The 20861-nt window shown below is 39.8% G+C and overlaps 1 protein-coding gene across 1 annotated transcript; it reads right to left on the minus strand.

Moving 5' to 3' along the window:
- Positions 1–51: 51 nt before the first annotated feature.
- dcun1d3 (defective in cullin neddylation 1 domain containing 3) lies at positions 52–19043 on the minus strand. Its single transcript, XM_053637597.1, has 4 exons — positions 18717–19043; positions 10921–10992; positions 4302–4846; positions 52–2039 (listed from the first exon to the last, which is right to left on the minus strand). The coding sequence occupies exons 3-4, from the start codon at positions 4718–4720 to the stop codon at positions 1547–1549; spliced, it is 912 nt and encodes a 303-aa protein (XP_053493572.1). The 5' UTR covers positions 4721–4846; positions 10921–10992; positions 18717–19043; the 3' UTR covers positions 52–1546.
- Positions 19044–20861: the final 1818 nt, after the last annotated feature.

Below are 20861 nucleotides of genomic sequence, written 5' to 3' on the forward strand. Positions count from 1 at the left end.
CCAATCACTCAACGCTGCATCTTTCACTTCCGGGCGAACAGGGAAAACGACTGGCCAATCACAGAGCGCAGCTCCTAACAGTCGGCGCGTGCTTGAAGCTGGAAACCGTGGCAACGCACGAACCAATCACACAGCGCTGTATGTTTCACTTACTCTGGATTGGTAAAGCGATTGACCAATCACACGGCACCATTTATCAATTCTAGTGCAACGGTAACCACGGGAACGCAGGAACCAATCACAGAGCGCAGCTCCTCACAGTCCCGCGTGCCTCTCTCTCAGGCCGGTGCTGGTCACCAAGGAAGGTGGCTTGGTTAGTAAGGAAACTCTCTGACCAATCACACATCAGTCTTTCCTCCTAGCCACACCCACTCTTCTGTCAGCTGTCTTATTGTGTTAAGCGTTAAGGTTTGTTTTGTTAAACATGACGCAACACAGCATAATTTCATTCTTATTTCTCTCAGCTGTAAACAATCAGAGGAACTAGAACATGAACACTAAATGTCGTGAATAAACACAGAAGTACACAAATTAAAAATAAATATAGTTGACACTTTGTGTGGTCCACTGCCAAATTTCACACGTTTTTATTAGTTATAAATTGTAGCATCTTTATATAAAACCAGACAAAATGAATCAGAAATGAAATCACTGCAAGGAAAAAAAAAAACTGTAAACCGCAAAAAAAAAGTCACAGCAGATAAAATAACCTTCGACTGCAAATGAACTTGCATTAAAATACAGAGAGGTGAAAAGAGAGAAAGAAAAATAAAGAGAGACAGAGAGGGAGAGGCAAAATAAAAAGAAAGACAGCGAGAGAGGGAAAAATAAAAAGAAAGAGAGACAGAGAGAGAGAGGGAAAAATAAAAAGAAAGAGAGACAGAGAGAGAGAGAGAGAGAGAGAGAGAGAGAGAGAGAGAGAGAGAGGGAAATGGAGAGAGAGAGAGAGAATTTCTGATAATAATGAGTAAAAGAGTAGACTCTGTGTGCTGGAGTTAACCGTTAAAGCCCTGCCCTGATCTCTCTCCCTCATTCTGACATCATTTAGTGAGTATTGAACAGATTTCCCTTCTTCTATAAGCAATAAAAGGTCAAAGGTCGCACTGCTGCCATGGTGACAGACATCTGACACATCTGGTGTTTTGGTGTGGCTTAAGAATATTTAAATTTTAAATACCGCAAAAAAATTTTAACAAATAAAAACAATAACTTAAATAGAAGTGCTAAAAAACACAATTTAGGTTTTTGGAGCCCTTTCAATAAAATAACTCAGGGGAGTATAAGGACGTCCGTTATGTTACAATGAAGCCTAAAAATATAAAATGACCATCAGTGTCATCAGATCATCACGGCTAAAGTAAGGGTTCTGGGTATAATACTCTTCAGATCCATCCCAGTGCTTCACAGTTTCCCATCATGCTGTGCCGTTTGTGCTTAGGGCCCATGCTGGGTGGTTATCAGTTCTGGCCCTGCGTTTTCCCATCATGCTGCACTCTCAGGGACTCTGTGTCCTCCTGTATGCTCCCAGCTCGGGGATTCTTTCCCATCATGCCGTGGGCTCGGGCTCAGCGGTGAATTCCATGTTCCCGCCCACTCCCTCTGTCTCTCGCTGCTCCTGTTCCCTCCTGCGCCGGTCGTTCTCCCACTCTACAAAGGAGTCGAACAGGCTGGGCCAGGCCTCATCCTCGCTGTAGTTGCTCAGATCAGGCCCAACGCTCTGTGTGAAGTTGAGGAACATGTTCCAGGTGTCACGCGAGATGCCGCGCACGCCGCATGGGTTGTCTGACAGGAAGTGGAGCCAGCGCTCAAGCACAGGTGGCATGTCTAACGTGAACACCAGCCTCCAGAGGGCGATGGCAATGCAACGCTGTAGTGAGCGCTGGCCCTCGCCGCAGTCCAGCCCGAACTGGAACGTGAAGCGATACAGGTCCTTAAAGTTCTCCTCAGAGCGACACTCGTCTAACATGGCTGAGAAACGCTGAGAGATCCCCTGCACCGAGTCGGCATGGATCGCCTTACAGCCCTCCACAAACTCATGCCTACAGGAAGAGAGAGAGAGAGCTAAAGAACTGGTGCACTAAAAAAGATTCTTTAAAAAAATCCTAAATAAACTACAAACAACATTTAAAAAGGTCAATGAAGGTTCAAGCTAGGGCTGCACGATTATGGCCAAAATGATAATCCTGATTATCTTGATCAATATTGAGATCTCGATTATTTATCACGATTATAAATTGATTTTAGTGACAACATATTTTTATTGCACTTTCACATTTATTAAGTTTTCTCATGCCACTATATAATACATGCAGGCATGAGAAAACTTGAGCTGGTCAATTATGACAGAATTTAGGAACATAGTGTGAGCCATGACACATTAATTTACCTTCTGATAAACTAAATTTAATATTTTCAGTTAATTTTACAGACTGTATGCAAAAAACAACCGTTAACCTGTTTACCTTGTAAACAAATACAATAAACCTCAATGTTCAGTGTTTGAAGTCTGCTCCTCTTAAATATATTTAAAGCTACACGATTAGACATTTTCCACTGTCATGGTTCTGGGCTGGAGTCAGTTCTCTAACCGCTCTGTGTATATTGTGTAGATATCTGAATAAGCTCATATAGGATGTGATTGGGTGAGTTCATTTACCTGCCAGATGCAAAGCGCTTTAGTTTAATGGTGTTCATTACTGACACTCCGATCAGGAATTTTACAGACGATACGATCCAGATACCAATCTTTTTTTGTTTAAGCTTTAAACAGTTAAATGTAAGCTCTCTGCTCGTGGTCACTGTTAAATTAATTAAAATAATAGCAATGAGAAATACTGTTGTTTAATTGATAAAATAAACACGCATAAAATATTTATTTTTTAAATATTTTAATAAGAAAGAGTCCTAATTAAAAGTAGACTAACACAAAAATGATCAATATTAGGAAAAAGGCTAATAGCTTTCTACGGAAATAGCGAACTAAGCTTAATGTCAAATTGATATTAAATGCAACCCATAGTAATTAAACATTATTTCATTTATCATTTTATTTATATTTAATAAAGTTATAATAATATCTTTTTTTTTATATTAAATGATTTATTTATAACTTTCTGTCTTTACATTTTAGTAGTTTTATTTTTGTTTGTTTATCAGTTGTTCATTTTAGATCGGTTCCCCAGTACAGTGTCCATGTCTGCTGATAATATTGTGTTTTTGGGGGATTGAATCAAAACATGGAAACTGGAGTTGACTTTTCTAGTGATATCTGGCAACCGTGAGTTTAAATTAATTAGAGTTAGTGAAGGAGAGCTGCAGTGTACTGTATGTTTACAGACTGAACAGTTCTACTCTTGATTATGATTGATGAGGAATTTTTTAATAAAGAAGTTTGAATTAAACCCACCTTGTAGCGTTAGCATTATTATTAATTTACTCTGCCCGAAGCCGCTGTGCCTACATAAGCAGGTGAAAGTTCAGGTCGTTTTGTGTGATCAATAAAAGATGGCGGTTTGTGAGATAAGGAAGTTGAAGCAGATGATGTACAGTGTTACTTGTCATCATAATGGCTTCTCTGCAGTATGTACACACTTGTTCGGTTGACTGAGGAGATGAAAAGCAGTGTGAAAGTAACTGTTGCGCGGTGTAGATGCATTTTGGACTTCCTGTAGTCTTTATTCCGATTGTATTATACAACTCCGAACAGGTCACTCGCACCGGTGCGAATAAATATTTATTCACAGTCGCACACAGTACTTTTCAGTCGCAAATGCGAGTGAAATGGTCACACTGTAGAGCCCTGAGTTTATTTGCAAAGTTTTTTCCCGTTCGGCGTGATGACATTTAATGTCCCTGACAACCTCTGTAGTGCCATTTAGCATCATGTTAATGTCATGATTTCCCCTCGCGCAAAGCGCTGGAGCTCGAAGCGAAGCTGGCAGCTCGAGGGCTAAAATGCTAACTCCGTTTCGGGGTTTTGGTATTACAAAATGACGTCACCCCTGCGTCGCTCTATGGTGATTGGCTGTAAGTGTAGGAAGCGCTTGATTTGTTCTGCAGTGGCATTTTCTATTAGCAGAGGACGAAGTTTAAACGTCAATATTGCAGTCGATCATGTTCATTTAATCGTGGGAAGTCAAAATCATAATCGCGAACAATATTCGATTAATTGTGCAGCCCTAGTTCAGTCAATAAGCAATGCAGTGTTAATTACAAAGCAACATTAGAATTTGGACTTGAATACTAATTAAAACCTAGTTTATGGACAAACACACACACACACACACGTTTTGATCCCTCACCTCGTGAACTTGCACATGGTTGCAGCCTGAAACTTCCAGGCGAGCACCAGCACCCTGAACTCGGCCGGATCCACGTGCAGATCGTTACAAAAACGCTCCATTCCTTCTTCCAAGATGGCGTCCTCATACTCATCCTTATAACACATAAACATCTCCTCTATCTGAGCCAAAGAAAGCCCCTCCCCGTCCTGCACAGGCTCCTCCCTCCTCACATCAGAAAGGGGTGTGGTCGCAGAGGTGTCCGTGGTTACTTCTGGTGACTTGGTGCCGTTGACATCGGCAGGAAACTTGGCCTCCTCTTTGGGCCCACCTCCTCCTCCACTTCCTTTTTTGCCATGGGACTTCCCAGCATCCTTTTCACCACTTTTGCTGCCCAGAGAGGATGTTGGGTTTTTACATTTATTCACACACTGGCCCATGGCGTCCTCGCTCTCCCTTCTCCTCCTGTCTCTCCCTTCCTCTTTATCACGCCTTCTCCTTCCTGACTCTCCTCCTCAGGCCTGCTCGGCTCCGGCTGAACGCCACCTGACAGCGGTCACCATGCCCTAAAGAACAAGATGGAGAAAAAGTTTTTTATTTTTTACTGTGTTTGAGAAAATTAGAATCAGTCACCATCCTTACCGAATCAGAATCAGTCACCGTGCCTTACCGAATCAGAATCAGTCACCGTGCCATACCATATCAGAATCAGTCACCGTCCTTACCAAATCAGAATCAGTCACCGTGCCTTACCGAATCAGAATCAGTCACCATGCCTTACCGAATCAGAATCAGTCACCGTGCCATACCGAATCAGAAACCGTGCCTTACTGAATCAGAATCAGTCACCGTGCCATACCGAATCAGAAACCGTGCCTTACTGAATCAGAATCAGTCACCGTGCCATACCGAATCAGAAACCGTGCCTTACCAAATCAGAATCAGTCACCGTGCCTTACCAAATCAGAATCAGTCACCATGCCTTACCGAATCAGAATCAGTCACCATGCCATACCGAATCAGAAACCGTGCCTTACCAAATCAGAATCAGTCACCGTGCCTTACCGAATCAGAAACCGTGCCTTACTGAATCAGAACGAGTCACCGTGCCTTACCGAATCAGAATCAGTCACCGTGCCATACCGAATCAGAAACCGTGCCTTACTGAATCAGAATCAGTCACCGTGCCATACCGAATCAGAAACCGTGCCTTACCAAATCAGAATCAGTCACCGTGCCATACCGAATCAGAAACCGTGCCTTACTGAATCAGAATCAGTCACTGTGCCTTACCCAATCAGAGACAGTCACTTAATTTAATTTATGTTTGAACCATTTCTACCCAAGTATAAACTAATTCTAGACTTGCTAACAAATCTACCCGTCTCTAGTTTATCGTAATCGGCCCATCTACAAAGAGCAGCAATGATACTGTCGAGGGGTAGTCATATGGGACAGCTCTATACTATAAATAAACACAGAATTGTAGACAAGCAGTTGTCAGATTAGTGCTAAATCAAATGCGTGATGTCATTATGAGAATGAGTCACAGGGCGGAGTCGGCGGTGTGGTTGGATAAGGATTCATGCTTGGCTGGTGATTAGATGTGTATTGTGCAATAGCAACACTCCCTCGTGTGTTTCAACACTCCAGCAGGGCTGAGTCAAAGGTAATGGTTTCGGTTAGATTCCTGAAAACATTCGTACACTCTGAGGAACTTCATCAGCTCTGCTGGGAAACAAGTGGAGTAAACATCTTACCACTATAGCACCATGAATCAGCAAGGCATGACCTGCAGCACCGAGAACCTCCACACACACTGTATAAACATAACCAGAAGAATCTGATTCTAGAAAACACTTCTGATCCGAACACACAGGACACATGTTAATGCCAGGTGTGAACAGTGCCTCAACAAACCAGAATCCGAGAGTCACATTCCGACACAATAACCCAACAAACCAGAATCCAATGCTGTGTCCGAAACCGCCCCCATATCCTATATAGTGCATTAAATCGGGTGTCAGACATTTTGTAGAGGTGTCCAAATTCTGAGCGAACTTCATTTCCTACATTCTTTCACTCGTTTATACCCACAATGCACTCTGATTTCGAGTGTACAGCTGATGTACACTCACCAATGCACGATTTCCCATAATCCAACGCGAGACGGCGATAGAATGCAAAAGAAAAATAAACATGGCGGATGGTAATACTGGAGGCGGCAACTTCTACAAACGTAAGTGTAACTTTTTAGTAATTAAAAAACATATATCTAAGTGGAATGAAACATTATTGACAGTATTTATTTTCAGCCACTTACTGGTTTGCGATTTAACTTTTAAATGACCAACAGTACACATTTGGATTGTTCACATATATTAGTTAATACTGTATATTACAGTATACCCATACATGTTAGAAAATAACATATTGTTGACTTTTTAATTAATTTAGGGACTAATGGATAAGATTTAATTGCATGTTTCTGACAGGTGATGGATGGATCTTGTCATCAGTTATTTAGTTAACAGCTGGATGTATATTGTCTAATGTCTTTTTGCTGATAGATGGCATTTTCGAGCGAACAAAGCATGACTCAAAGTTGTTGCTCTTTCTGAAATACGCCTTTTCTTCTCCTCAGGGAAAAGAAGTTTCTCCAAAACTAGGCAGACGGAGTAGATGTTATGGCAGGTTTACCTCAGGAGTCAGCTCGAGGACACTGACAGGAAACCCCTCGAAAACCCAGCGAAAATAGTTCTCTTCTACTTTTTAAAAAGAAACAAATAAAATTAAAGACAGTAGTATTTTTATTCTTTTTTATTTTTAAATATAATAAATAAGCATAATAGTAAATAAACTTGACACCCCGTTGTTTTTGCTCTCTTTATCAATAAACGTGACGAATGAACAGTGAGAAAATGAACGGTTTTACAATACAATCCGTAATGTCCGCGGCAGACTGCTCTCTGACGCATGGTATTTATGTCAGTGTCCGAATTTGCTCACTCATTTTCCTTCACTTCTTCCCCATATAGTGGACTCAAATGCCATTCGCTATGTAGTTAACGAATGAGTGAACGAGTGAGCGATTTTGGACACAGCTCAAGAGTCAGGCTCTGATGCAATACCAAACAAATCAGAATCCGAGAGTCAGATTCAGTCACCATCTTAACGAGTCTGAGATTCATATTTAGCCTCTACAGATCAATTTAAGTGGAATCTGGGGTGTCTAAAATTATCCGGAAAGGGCCGGTGTCAGTGCAGGTTTTCGTTATAACCAAGCAGAAGTCACACCCGAGTCTACTGAGAGCCAAGTTCAGCTGATTAAACAGGTGGAATTAGGTGTGGCTCCTGCTGGATTGGAAAGAAAACCTGCACCCACACCGGCCCTTTGCGAAGAAGATTGGACACCCTTGTGACAGGCACTCACCATACTCTAGTGAATCATATTCAGATTCAGCCACAATACTTTAACGATGTGGTATCGGATTCAGATTCCAGTCATACCATTTCAAAGCAAAATGAAAATTAGATCCAAACTAGAGTTGCAACAACTAATCGATAAAATGGATAATAATCGATTATGAAAATCGTTGTAATTAATCTCATTGTGGATTAGTTGGTCTGCGCGCAGCACAGGGGGAGATTTACACATTACGTTACTTCTGTTACGAAAACACGCTTCGGAGAGCAAGTACTAAAGTTGTGTCCCAAATGAAGTACTGTACACTTACACTATGCACTCTGCACTACTGTCTAGTGTGTGGATTTTAGAAAGGTAATATCATCTTAAATATAACACTAGCGTTTTTTTTACTAATCGGAAGTATAAGCCACGACGGCGCATGACGTCATACGCACGCTAGCATTAGCAGATACCCGAGTCACAGACAATGACTTTCTTCAATTTACTTTCTGTCAGCGTTACCTTTTATTCCCAACACGACCTCGGTCTCCATCAGACGGAGGAGAAATCATCACATGACTGAGGAAGAAAGTCTTCTAAGGCAGAGACCATTTTAAACACCGTGGAAGTCAAACTGATGCACGAGGACAAACTTATGTTTATATCCAAAATGCTCCACTGTGTGTAAGGGGCGGGGAAACTGGTGCAAGCTGCTTAAAAGATTTAGTTTAATTTAAGTTTATTGTCATTATATGGTGTATTTGCGAGCTTGCAGTGTAAATTCTGTCCTTTATTATAATGGAAGTGATGTGTTAGAAACGAGGCCGCGTTGCTGATCACGCGCGGTGTAGACGCGCTGATACAGAGTGTAGCGCGAGTAAGATCTGTAATGTCTAATTAAAACACTATGATCAAAAGTAAACACAAGTAAAATTATATGTCTAAAGGCAGTGAGTAACAGAATCCACAAGGTGCAGTGAAAGGGAGTTTTTATTATTAATTTAGGACTGTAGTTTAATTCTGTGCTTTTTGTGCATCCAATGCTTAAATACTATAAAATAAATATATATACACACACACTGTATCTCACAAAAGTGAGTACACCCCTCACATTTTTGTAAATATTTGATTATATAATTTCATTGACAACACTGAAGAAATGACACTTTGCTACAATGTAAAGTAGTGAGTGTACAGCTTGTGTAACAGTGTAAATTTGCTGTCCCCTCAAAATAACTCAACACACAGACATTAGTGTCTAAACCGCTGCCAACAAAAGTGAGTACACCCCTAAGTGAAAATGTACAAATTGGGCCCAATTAGCCATTTTCCCTCCCCGGTGTCATGTGACTTGTTAGTGTTACAAGGTCTCAGGTGTGAATGGGGAGCAGGTGTGTTAAATTTGGTGTCATCGCTCTCACACTCCCTCATACTGGTCACTGGAAGTTCAACATGGCACCTCATGGCAAAGAACTCTCTGAGGATCTGAAAAAAAGAATTGTTGCTCTACATAAAGATGGCCTAGGCTATAAGAAGATTGCCAAGACCCTGACACTGAGCTGCAGCACGGTGGCCAAGACCATACAGCGGTTTAACAGGACAGGTTCCACTCAGAACAGGCCTCGCCATGGTTGACCAAAGAAGTTGAGTGCACGTGCTCAGCGTCATATCCAGAGCTTGTCTTTGGGAAATAGACGTATGAGTGCAGCCAGCATTGCTGCTGAGGTTGAAGGGGTGGGGGGTCAGCCTGTCAGTGCTCAGACCATACGCCACACACTACATCAAATTGGTCTGCATGGCTGTTGTCCCAGAAGGAAGCCTCTTCTAAAGATGATGCACAAGAAAGCCCGCAAACAGTTTGCTGAAGACAAGCAGACTAAGGACATGGATGACTGGAACCATGTCCTGTGGTCTGATCAGACCAAGATAAACTTATTTGATTCACATGGTGTCAAGCGTGTGTGGTGGCAACCAGGTGAGGAGTACAAAGACAAGTGTGTCTTGCCTACAGTCGAGCATGGTGGTGGGAGTGTCATGGTCTGGGGCTGCATGAGTGCCGCCGCCACTGGGGAGCTACAGTTCATTGAGGGAACCATGAATGCCAACATGTAATGTGACACACTGAAGCAGAGCATGATCCCCTCCCTTCGGAGACTGGGCCGCAGGGCAGTATTCCAGCATGATAACGACCCCAAACACACCTCCAAGACGACCACTGCCTTGCTAAAGAAGCTGAGGGTGAAGGTGATGGACTGGCCAAGCATGTCTCCAGACCTAAACCCTATTGAGCATCTGTGGGGCATCCTCAAACGGAAGGTGGAGGAGCACAAGGTCTCTAACATCCACCAGCTCCGTGATGTCGTCAGGGAGGAGTGGAAGAGGACTCCAGTGGCAACCTGTGAAGCTCTGGTGAACTCCATGCCCAAGAGGGTTAAGGCAGCGCTGGAAAATAATGGTGACCAAACAAAATATTGACACTTTGGGCCCAATTTGGACATTTTCACTCAGGGGTGTACTCACTTTTGTTGCCAGTGGTTTAGACATTAATGGCTGTGTGTTGAGTTATTTTGAGGGGACAGCAAATTTACACTGTTACACAAGCTGTACACTCACTACTTTACATTGTAGCAAAGTGTCATTTCTTCAGTGTTGTCACATGAAAAGATATCATCAAATATTTATAAAAATGTGAGGGGTGCACTCACTTTTGTGAGATACAGTGTGTGTATATATATGTATAGTATATACCACAGTCCTCAATTAATAATATATATTCTGGTGTGTGTGTGTGTTAGGTTCTTTTCTGTTTTGGACAAACTGTAAAGTTTTAGTCTGAAGTTTATATTTCTAACACTCAGTTTGTGGATTTTATTTTAAGTAAACAACAACAACAAAAAAGTGTACTGAAAGTTTGCCACGCCCCCATCCGATTAATCGAAAAAATAATCGTCCAACTAATGGATTATGAAAATAATCATTAGTTCCAGCCCTAATCCAAACTAATGATTCGAGACTAGATAGCCAGAATCAGTCATCACTTCTTACAGAATCAGAACCAGTCAGAATCAGACACCATATCGAATCAGAGAGCTGGAGTTTTCAGGTTGCTAACAGGACTACTTGTCTCTTTATCCTGATTGGTTGAGGAGAAGTGTCGCTCCCGGCTGATAAAATGTACACCTCAACTTGGACGCACCCACATAAACAGTACGAACCAATCAGGAGGCTCACCCGAGTGTCGGAGCTGAGGACAGTGGTGTCATCTGAGAGAGGTCCATCGCCCGGAAGTCAGCATCCGTTAACCTGAAACACAAGAGACCGGATATTTAACTTTATATCACCATCATATAGTGTTCACTACGGTGATGAAGGCTATCCCACACTCAATATAACCTCCTGTCCTGCACACACACACACACACACACACACACACACACACACACACAATCAAAGTGGGTGCAGTATGGCATAGTCTCAGCAGACTTTTGTATACTTTTCTGGCCACGAGGTTCAGGATCTTGAAATCTGACTGGCTCTCTGCACTTACATGTGGTGATTTGTGATGCAAACACAAGAGTTTTTGTCACTGAACTGGAAGAAAAAGAAAAATCACTGAATCTCATTTTTAAATATTATTAAAGCTTAAAGAAAAAAAATTATGTGATATTCCTGATATCTCCCTGATAATACCATAATAATAATAATTCACTTTAAAAGTCCTTGTTGAGAAGGTGAGTCACACTAATGAAGCACAATACAGTTAGTTTACCCTCATAAACACTGAGGAGTCCTGAGACGTAAACACTGGGCTGTGTCACAAACTGCATGCTAACATATTAACTAGTCATCACTGGGGTCATTGCTATGCAGGCATATTACTGAGTAGGGGTGTAACCATCGGACAATTTGGATCAACGCATCGATTTAAATGAATCAAGCTAACAATAGCCAAGCTTCCATGCACTTTTTAAGCTTTTCTGTGATCGACAACGTGCGTAAGAAAAATTGTGGTCTCTTGCCTGTTTCCATCCAATTGGCATTTTACAGATAAAATGGTGTGCATGAAGACATCATCTTTAAAAAACACCACCAACAAATTGTTATAAGTTTTGGTGCATCTCAAAAGAAATCTTCCCTTGAGCCATTTCCATACATAATTTTATGTATATCGCAAATTGTGTACTGTTTGCGTTCCACATGTCCTCAAATCTTTGTAAAATGGAGAGTATGGCATGAAATTGGCCAGCTTATTGCCATATTAATTTCACAAATAATTGCAATTGCACGAAACATCAGAAGACGACATCAGAACGGAGCAGTTGCGTGTCTGATTGGACTGCGAGTAACTGCCCTTATGTGACGAAGCCCATGGGTCTAGGAGAGACCACACAATCGCTCTCGGAGGTAGCGATGGAGAGACACGTCATGGCGGTAACATTTTAGAAAGTCACGGCCCACGTTTGAGTCACTGTGCAAATTAATTGGTTCTGATGTTGCACCCATCGCAGGTTGCCATGGACCATCGGTTCTGACCCTGTTCAAGCTCACAACCTGCGCCGAGTACAGCGTAGTGGGGGAAACGTTTGGGGTTAGTAAAATGCTCTGGATGGCACGGACATCCCTGTTCTTCCCCCGATAGATTGATAAATTCTGTCACGTGACACTTTTTTTTGAGCGAATGCCTATTTTTTCACATTAGAAGAATCGACGTTGAATTTATGTGCTAAAGTAAAACGGATCAAAAATTATGTCAAAGCTTGAGAAAATTTTGCGATAAGTTGCGTTTCTATCAGCTATAACGTTAAACATTTCAATACACTAAATCTTTTTTTTTTTTGCTAAACAAATAAATAAATAAGTAAACAAATAAATAAATAAACCCATAGATGGAAATGAAGCTAATCATTAATCAACTATTATTGAAAAAGGATTAACAATCAGTGTGTAAAAAAATAATAGATATCTTTGAAATCATTAAATAATTTATAGACCAGCAAAGTGATTTGTCCGTAATCCTCATATACTTTTAACATAGTCCTTTCAGCGTCATCATCCTTCGTGAAGAAACAGCAGTCCCAATCCAGACTTTGTTCACAACCTACGAGTATGTGAACAAAAATTGTTCACATACTCGTAGGTTGAAAGTGACTAAATCGAACCGTATCGTATCGTAACAGATTCAGTGGGATCGTCAAATACTGAATCGTTGTCTTATGTGTCTGATGGAGCAGGCTGTCCAGCTAACTAAAAAAAAACTTAATTATTGTGAACAAAAAAGGTGAAGAAGATTAAAACCAGTAATTCAACACTTACAGAAATGAAAAAGCCTGTAATTTATCTCCTCACTATCGTATCACGATTCTTTCTGTTTCTTTTATGATCTCCAGCGTCCACATTTACACAGTGTCCCTTCTTACTCAGTGTTCTCTCCTTCCCTGCCTACTGTTCTAATACCAGGTGAGTCCTACTGACTCCACCCCTTCCTCTCTCCACCTTCTGTAAATTAGTAATTATATAAATAAATATTCAGCGCATTCGTGTAAACAAATCATTACAAATCATCTACAGTGCAAACAAACTCCACTCCACACGTTACATTATTACACTACACTTCACATTATTACACTACACAAACTACACTTCACATTATTACACTACACAAATTACACTTCACATTATTACACTACACAAATTACACTTCACATTATTACACTACACAAATTACACTTCACATTATTACACTACACACATTATTACACTACACATTATTACACTACACTTCACATTATTACACTACACAAATTACACTACACATTATTACACTACACAAATTACACTTCACATTATTACACTACACATTATTACACTACACATTATTACACTACACTTCACATTATTACACTACACAAATTACACTTCACATTATTACACTACACTTCACATTATTACACTACACAAATTACACTACACATTATTACACTACACAAATTACACTACACATTATTACACTACACACATTATTACACTACACTTCACATTATTAAACTACACAAATTACACTACACATTATTACACTACACATATTATTACACTACACTTCACATTATTACACTACACTTCACATTGTTACACTACACTTCACATTATTACACTACACAAATTACACTACACATTATTACACTACACATATTATTACACTACACTTCACATTGTTACACTACACTTCACATTATTACACTACACTTCACATTGTTACACTACACTTCACATTATTACACTACACTTCACATTGTTACACTACACTTCACATTATTACACTACACTTCACATTGTTACACTACACTTCACATTATTACACTACACTTCACATTGTTACACTACACTTCACATTATTACACTACACAAATTACACTACACATTATTACACTACACACATTATTACACTACACTTCACATTATTAAACTACACAAATTACACTACACATTATTACACTACACATATTATTACACTACACTTCACATTATTACACTACACTTCACATTATTACACTACACTTCACATTGTTACACTACACTTCACATTATTAAACTACACAAATTACACTACACATTATTACACTACACATATTATTACACTACACTTCACATTGTTACACTACACTTCACATTATTACACTACACTTCACATTATTACACTACACAAATTACACTACACATTATTACACTACACTTCACATTGTTACACTACACTTCACATTATTACACTACACTTCACATTGTTACACTACACTTCACATTATTACACTACACTTCACATTGTTACACTACACTTCACATTATTACACTACACTTCACATTGTTACACTACACTTCACATTATTAAACTACACAAATTACACTACACATTATTACACTACACATATTATTACACTACACTTCACATTATTACACTACACTTCACATTATTACACTACACTTCACATTATTACACTACACAAATTACACTACACATTATTACACTACACTTCACATTGTTACACTACACTTCACATTATTACACTACACTTCACATTATTACACTACACAAATTACACAACACATTATTACACTACACTTCACATTATTACACTACACTTCACATTATTACCCTACACAAATTACACTTCACATTATTACACTACACAAATTACACTACACATTATTACACTACACAAATTACACTACACATTATTACACTACACAAATTACACTTCACATTATTACACTACACAAATTACACTACACATTATTACACTACACAAATTACACTTCACATTATTACACTACACAAATTACACTTCACATTATTACACTACACATTATTACACTACACATTATTACACTACACATTATTATTACACTACACTTCACATTATTACACTACACAAATTACACTACACAAATTACACTACACATTATTACACTACACTTCACATTATTACACTACACACATTATTACACTACACACCACATTATTACACTACACACATTATTACACTACACACATTATTACACTACACACATTATTACACTACACTTCACATTATTACACTACACACATTATTACACTACACTTCACATTATTACACTACACAAATTACACTACACATTTACACTACACACATTATTACACTACACACATTATTACACTACACTTCACATTATTACACTACACACATTATTACACTACACTTCACATTATTACACTACACAAATTACACTACACATTATTACACTACACTACACATTATTACACTACACAAATTACACTACACTTCACATTATTACACTACACAAATTACACTACACATTTACACTACACACATTATTACACTACACATTATTACACTACACTTCACATTATTACACTACACACATTATTACACTACACTACACATTATTACACGTCACCACATGTCAATACACGCGTTATTACACCACACACGTTATTACACTATTCTACACACGTTATTACACTACTCTACACACGTTATTACACTACTCTACACACGTCACCACACTACACGTCAATGCACGCATTATTACACCGCACACGTTATTACACTACTCTACACACGTTGTTACACCACACACGTTATTACACTACTCTACACACGTTGTTACACCACACACGTTATTACACTACTCTACACACGTTGTTACACCACACACGTTATTACACTACTCTACACACGTTATTACACTACTCTACACACGTTGTTACACCACACACGTTATTACACTACTCTACACACGTTATTACACTACTCTACACACGTCACCACACTACACGTCAATGCACGCATTATTACACCGCACACGTTATTACACTACTCTACACACGTTGTTACACCGCACACATTATTACACTACTCTACACACGTTGTTACACCACACACGTTATTACACTACTCTACACACGTTATTACACTACTCTACACACGTCACCACACTACACGTCAATGCACGCATTATTACACCGCACACGTTATTACACTACTCTACACACGTTGTTACACCGCACACATTATTACACTACTCTACACACGTTGTTACACCGCACACATTATTACACTACTCTACACACGTTGTTACACCGCACACATTATTACACTACTCTACACACGTTGTTACACCACACACGTTATTACACTACTCTACACACGTTATTACACTACTCTACACACGTCACCACACTATACGTCAATGCACGCATTATTACACCGCACACGTTATTACACTACTCTACACACGTTGTTACACCGCACACATTATTACACTACTCTACACACGTTGTTACACCGCACACATTATTACACTACTCTACACACGTTGTTACACCGCACACGTTATTACACTATACACGTTGTTACACCGCACACGTTATTACACTATACACGTTGTTACACCGCACACGTTATTACACTATACACGTTGTTACACCGCACACATTATTACACTACTCTACACACGTTGTTACACCGCACACGTTATTACACTATACACGTTGTTACACCGCACACATTATTACACTACTTTACACACGTCACCACACTACACATCAATGCACGCGTTATTACACCGCACACGTTATTACACTACTCTACACACGTTGTTACACCGCACACATTATTACACTACTTTACACACGTCACCACACTACACATCAATGCACGCGTTATTACACCGCACACGTTATTACACTACTCTACACACGTTGTTACACCGCACACATTATTACACTACTCTACACACGTTGTTACACCGCACACATTATTACACTACTCTACACACGTTGTTACACCGCACACATTATTACACTACTCTACACGTTATTACATTACACACGTTACTACACGTCATTACACTCCACGCACGTCACTACACCACGCACATTGTTACACCTCACACGATACTACACGTCACCCGTCCTCCTCACTCACACCATCACTGATACACTCCAACATTATCACTTAGAAGTGTGGGGTTACTACTGAATTAAACACTGAGAAAGGTGTGTGCGTCCGTGTGTGTGCGCGTGTGCACAGTTTAATGTAACTGTTTATCTGTAATGAGGGATGCCTCAGTCTGGACATGTCAGGGCAAAACACCACACACACGTACACAGACACACACACAAACATACTGACGCGCACGTACACAGATACACACACATGCATGCGCACACACACACAGTTTGGTAAAGTGCTGTGGCTGAATCTGACTGATTCATTAGGGTATGGTGAGTGTGTCACAGGGGTCCAATCTCAGGGCCGGTGTGGGGGCAGGGTTTCATTCTCATCCAGCAGGAGACTCCACCTGTTTAATCAGCTGACCTCGGCACATGTAGACACACAGATACACACACATGCATGGACACACACACCAATACGTAGACACACAGATACCCACATGCATGCGCACACACACACACCAATACGTAGACACACAGATACACACATGCATGCACACACACACCCCAATACGTAGACACACAGATACACACACGCATGCACACACCCACCAATACGTAGACACACAGATACACACACATGCATGCACAGATACACACACATACTGAAGCACATGCACACACAGACGCACTTGCAAACACAGACAGTTGTAAACACACACACACACACACAAAGACAATCACATAGATATGCACATTGAAGCGCACACAGTCAGATGCACATACACAAAAAAGCAAACACACACACAGACACACACACAGCCCTTTTTGAATAATACCATAATTTATATTGTACTTTAGTGATCTGTAACACTGCGCTTTAGTGGAAACACAACTGAACTGTTTTACACACATCATATACACACTCCGGCTCAGTGCAGTGTGTGTGTGCGTGTGTGTCCGAGAGTGTGTGTGTGTCAGAGAGTGTGTGGGTGTGTGTGGTTAATTAGTTTCATCTCAGTTGTTCTGGAACTATCCCTGAACCATTCATTTTAATCAAAGTGGAGGGCGTTTTAGCCACTTTAAAGCCCTGAGAGCACTTTAACCAAGTAAACACATAAGTCTAAGTAAACAAAACAAATAAACAATCACACACACACACACACACACACAGAAGTTTGCAGAATTCTAGTGTGATACACTGATAAATGCTTTAGTCTTTTTTTATTATGAATTATTAATGAGTAATAAGTACAGAAATAAAGGCTTTATATCGTGAACATGTTTAAAAAGTTTAAAACAAAGTGTAATTGTTAAATTAACACACTTTAACCTGTTTATTTAAAAACTGCGGTTTTAGGTAGAGATTTAAACTCGGATATTATAGTTATATTAGCAATTAAATTAAACTTAAAATAAAAAGTAAAACAAAAGTTCAAACAAACTAAGGTTAGCATTAGCATCGAGGCTAACCAGCGTAAAAGTTGACTGACACACAGACACACAGACACACACACACACACACACACACACACACACACACAGCTCCTTATAGAGTTTAGAGATAAAAACTCACCTTTACACGGAGAGGAGTTTCACATCAGTCCTGTGTGTGTCTCTCACTCACACACACACTCTCTCTCTCTCTCCCTTACACACACACACACACACACACACACACAGCACTGTCCCTGCTGTAATCAGGCTACAATGCAACACACACTCTAACACTCCACTGCGATACACTCACACACACACACATTCTCTCTCTCTCACACACACACACACACACACACTCCAGCGAACTAAACATCACACACTCCTTTGTGTTCCTCTTCTGCTCTTCTTACTCAATGACTGAACATTATGGGAATTTTCCTCGCGTCACTTCCGCATCCTGCGTCACTTCCTCCAGCCGCAACTGTTTTTCTGTCTTGTTTGATAAAATATTATCAATTATCTATAAATTATTATCAATCATTATATTATTAAATATTTATTAATTAAATTATACACGAAAATCTACTCTAACCATCCAGAATGTAACATTAAATATAAATGATCGTTTTATTTAAGACAATATATTTGTAATGTTTTTGTACTCTCAAATTGTTCTAAAAAAATAACATTTAGTTATTTATTTAATAGGATTGTGCTAAATAACGAAATAACTAACTAACTAAATAAATAAATAAATAAATAACGTTTTTCTGTGTGTTTAGTCTGTCCTTCAGCCCCTTTATGTTTCTCTCATTTGTAACCTCTGTCTAGTTGACTCTTTAATTGAGTCGGTTCTTTAATTGAGTCGGTTCTTTAATTGAGTCGGTTCTTTAATTGAGTCGGTTCTTTGAAAGATTGAACTAAATGTATGAGCTGGGTCTTTGAACGTTTTGATTCTTTAATCAAGTCGGCCCTTTTAAAAGACTCGAATCTGTGATTGAAACGGTTCTATGATCGAGTCGGTTCTTTGCCGGAGTTGGATCTTTAAACGAGTCAGCTCTTTGAATTTGTTCAAATATTGATTTTATTATCAATTGTATAAAAATTAAATGATATAAAATTATTCAATTATATACACTTATTAATTATTAGTATTGAATATAATACAAGATTTTAAAAAAAATAATAATTAGTTGTTAGAAGTAGTAACATAGTTACACACACACACACACACACACACACACACACCCCCTATAAATATACAAAGATCAGCCATAACATTAAGAAGGTCCCCCTTGTGGCACCAAAACAGCTCTGACCCGTCGTGGCATGGACTCCACAAGACCTTTGAAGGTGTGCTGTGGTATCTGGCACCAAGATGTTAGCAGCAGATCCTTTAAGTCCAGTAAGTTGTGAGGTGGGGCCTCCATGGATCAGACTTGTTTGTCTAGTACATGCCACAGACGCTCTATTAGATCGAGATCTGGGGAATTTGGAGGCCGAGCCAATATCTTGAACTCTTTGACATGTTCCTCAAACCATTCCTGAATATTTTTTGGCACAATGCCTCCGCTGGCTTGCTTTCTTCCCATAGTGCATCCTGGTGCCGTCTCTTTCCCAGGTAAGAGCCGCGCACACACATGCACCCGGCCTTCAACATGATGTAAAAAAAAAAAAACGTGATTCATCAGACCAGGCCACCTTCTTCCATTGCTCCATGGTCCAGTTCTATTGCTCACATGCCCATTGCAGGAGATTTTGGTGGTGTAAAGGGGGTCATCATGGGCACTCTGAAAAGTCTGCAGCTACGCAGCTCCATACGCAGCAAGCTGTGATGCTCTGTGTGTTCTGACTCATTTCTATCAGAGCCAGCATGAACTTTTTCAGCAGTTTGTGCTACAGTAGCTCTTCTGTGGGATCAACATCAATGAGCCTTGGTATCCCATGACCCTGTCGCTAAATCACTGGTTGTCCTTCCTTGGACCATTTTTGGTAGGTACTAACCACTGCATACCGAGAACAACCCCACAAGACCTTCTGGTTTGGAGATGCTCTGACCCAGTCATCCAGCCATCACAATTTGTCCCTTGTTAAAGTCACTCAGATCCTTACACTTGCCCATTTTTCCTGCTTCCAACACATCAACTTTGAGAACTGTTCACTTACTGTCTAATATATCCCACCCCTCGACAGGTGCCACTGTAATGAGATAATCAATGTTATTCACTTCACCCGTTTTAATGTTATGGCTGATCAGTTAATATATAATGGTAAATTCAAG

Source organism: Ictalurus furcatus, chromosome 1, assembly GCF_023375685.1.
Source record: "Ictalurus furcatus strain D&B chromosome 1, Billie_1.0, whole genome shotgun sequence".
In the NCBI taxonomy this organism is placed as follows: domain Eukaryota; kingdom Metazoa; phylum Chordata; class Actinopteri; order Siluriformes; family Ictaluridae; genus Ictalurus; species Ictalurus furcatus.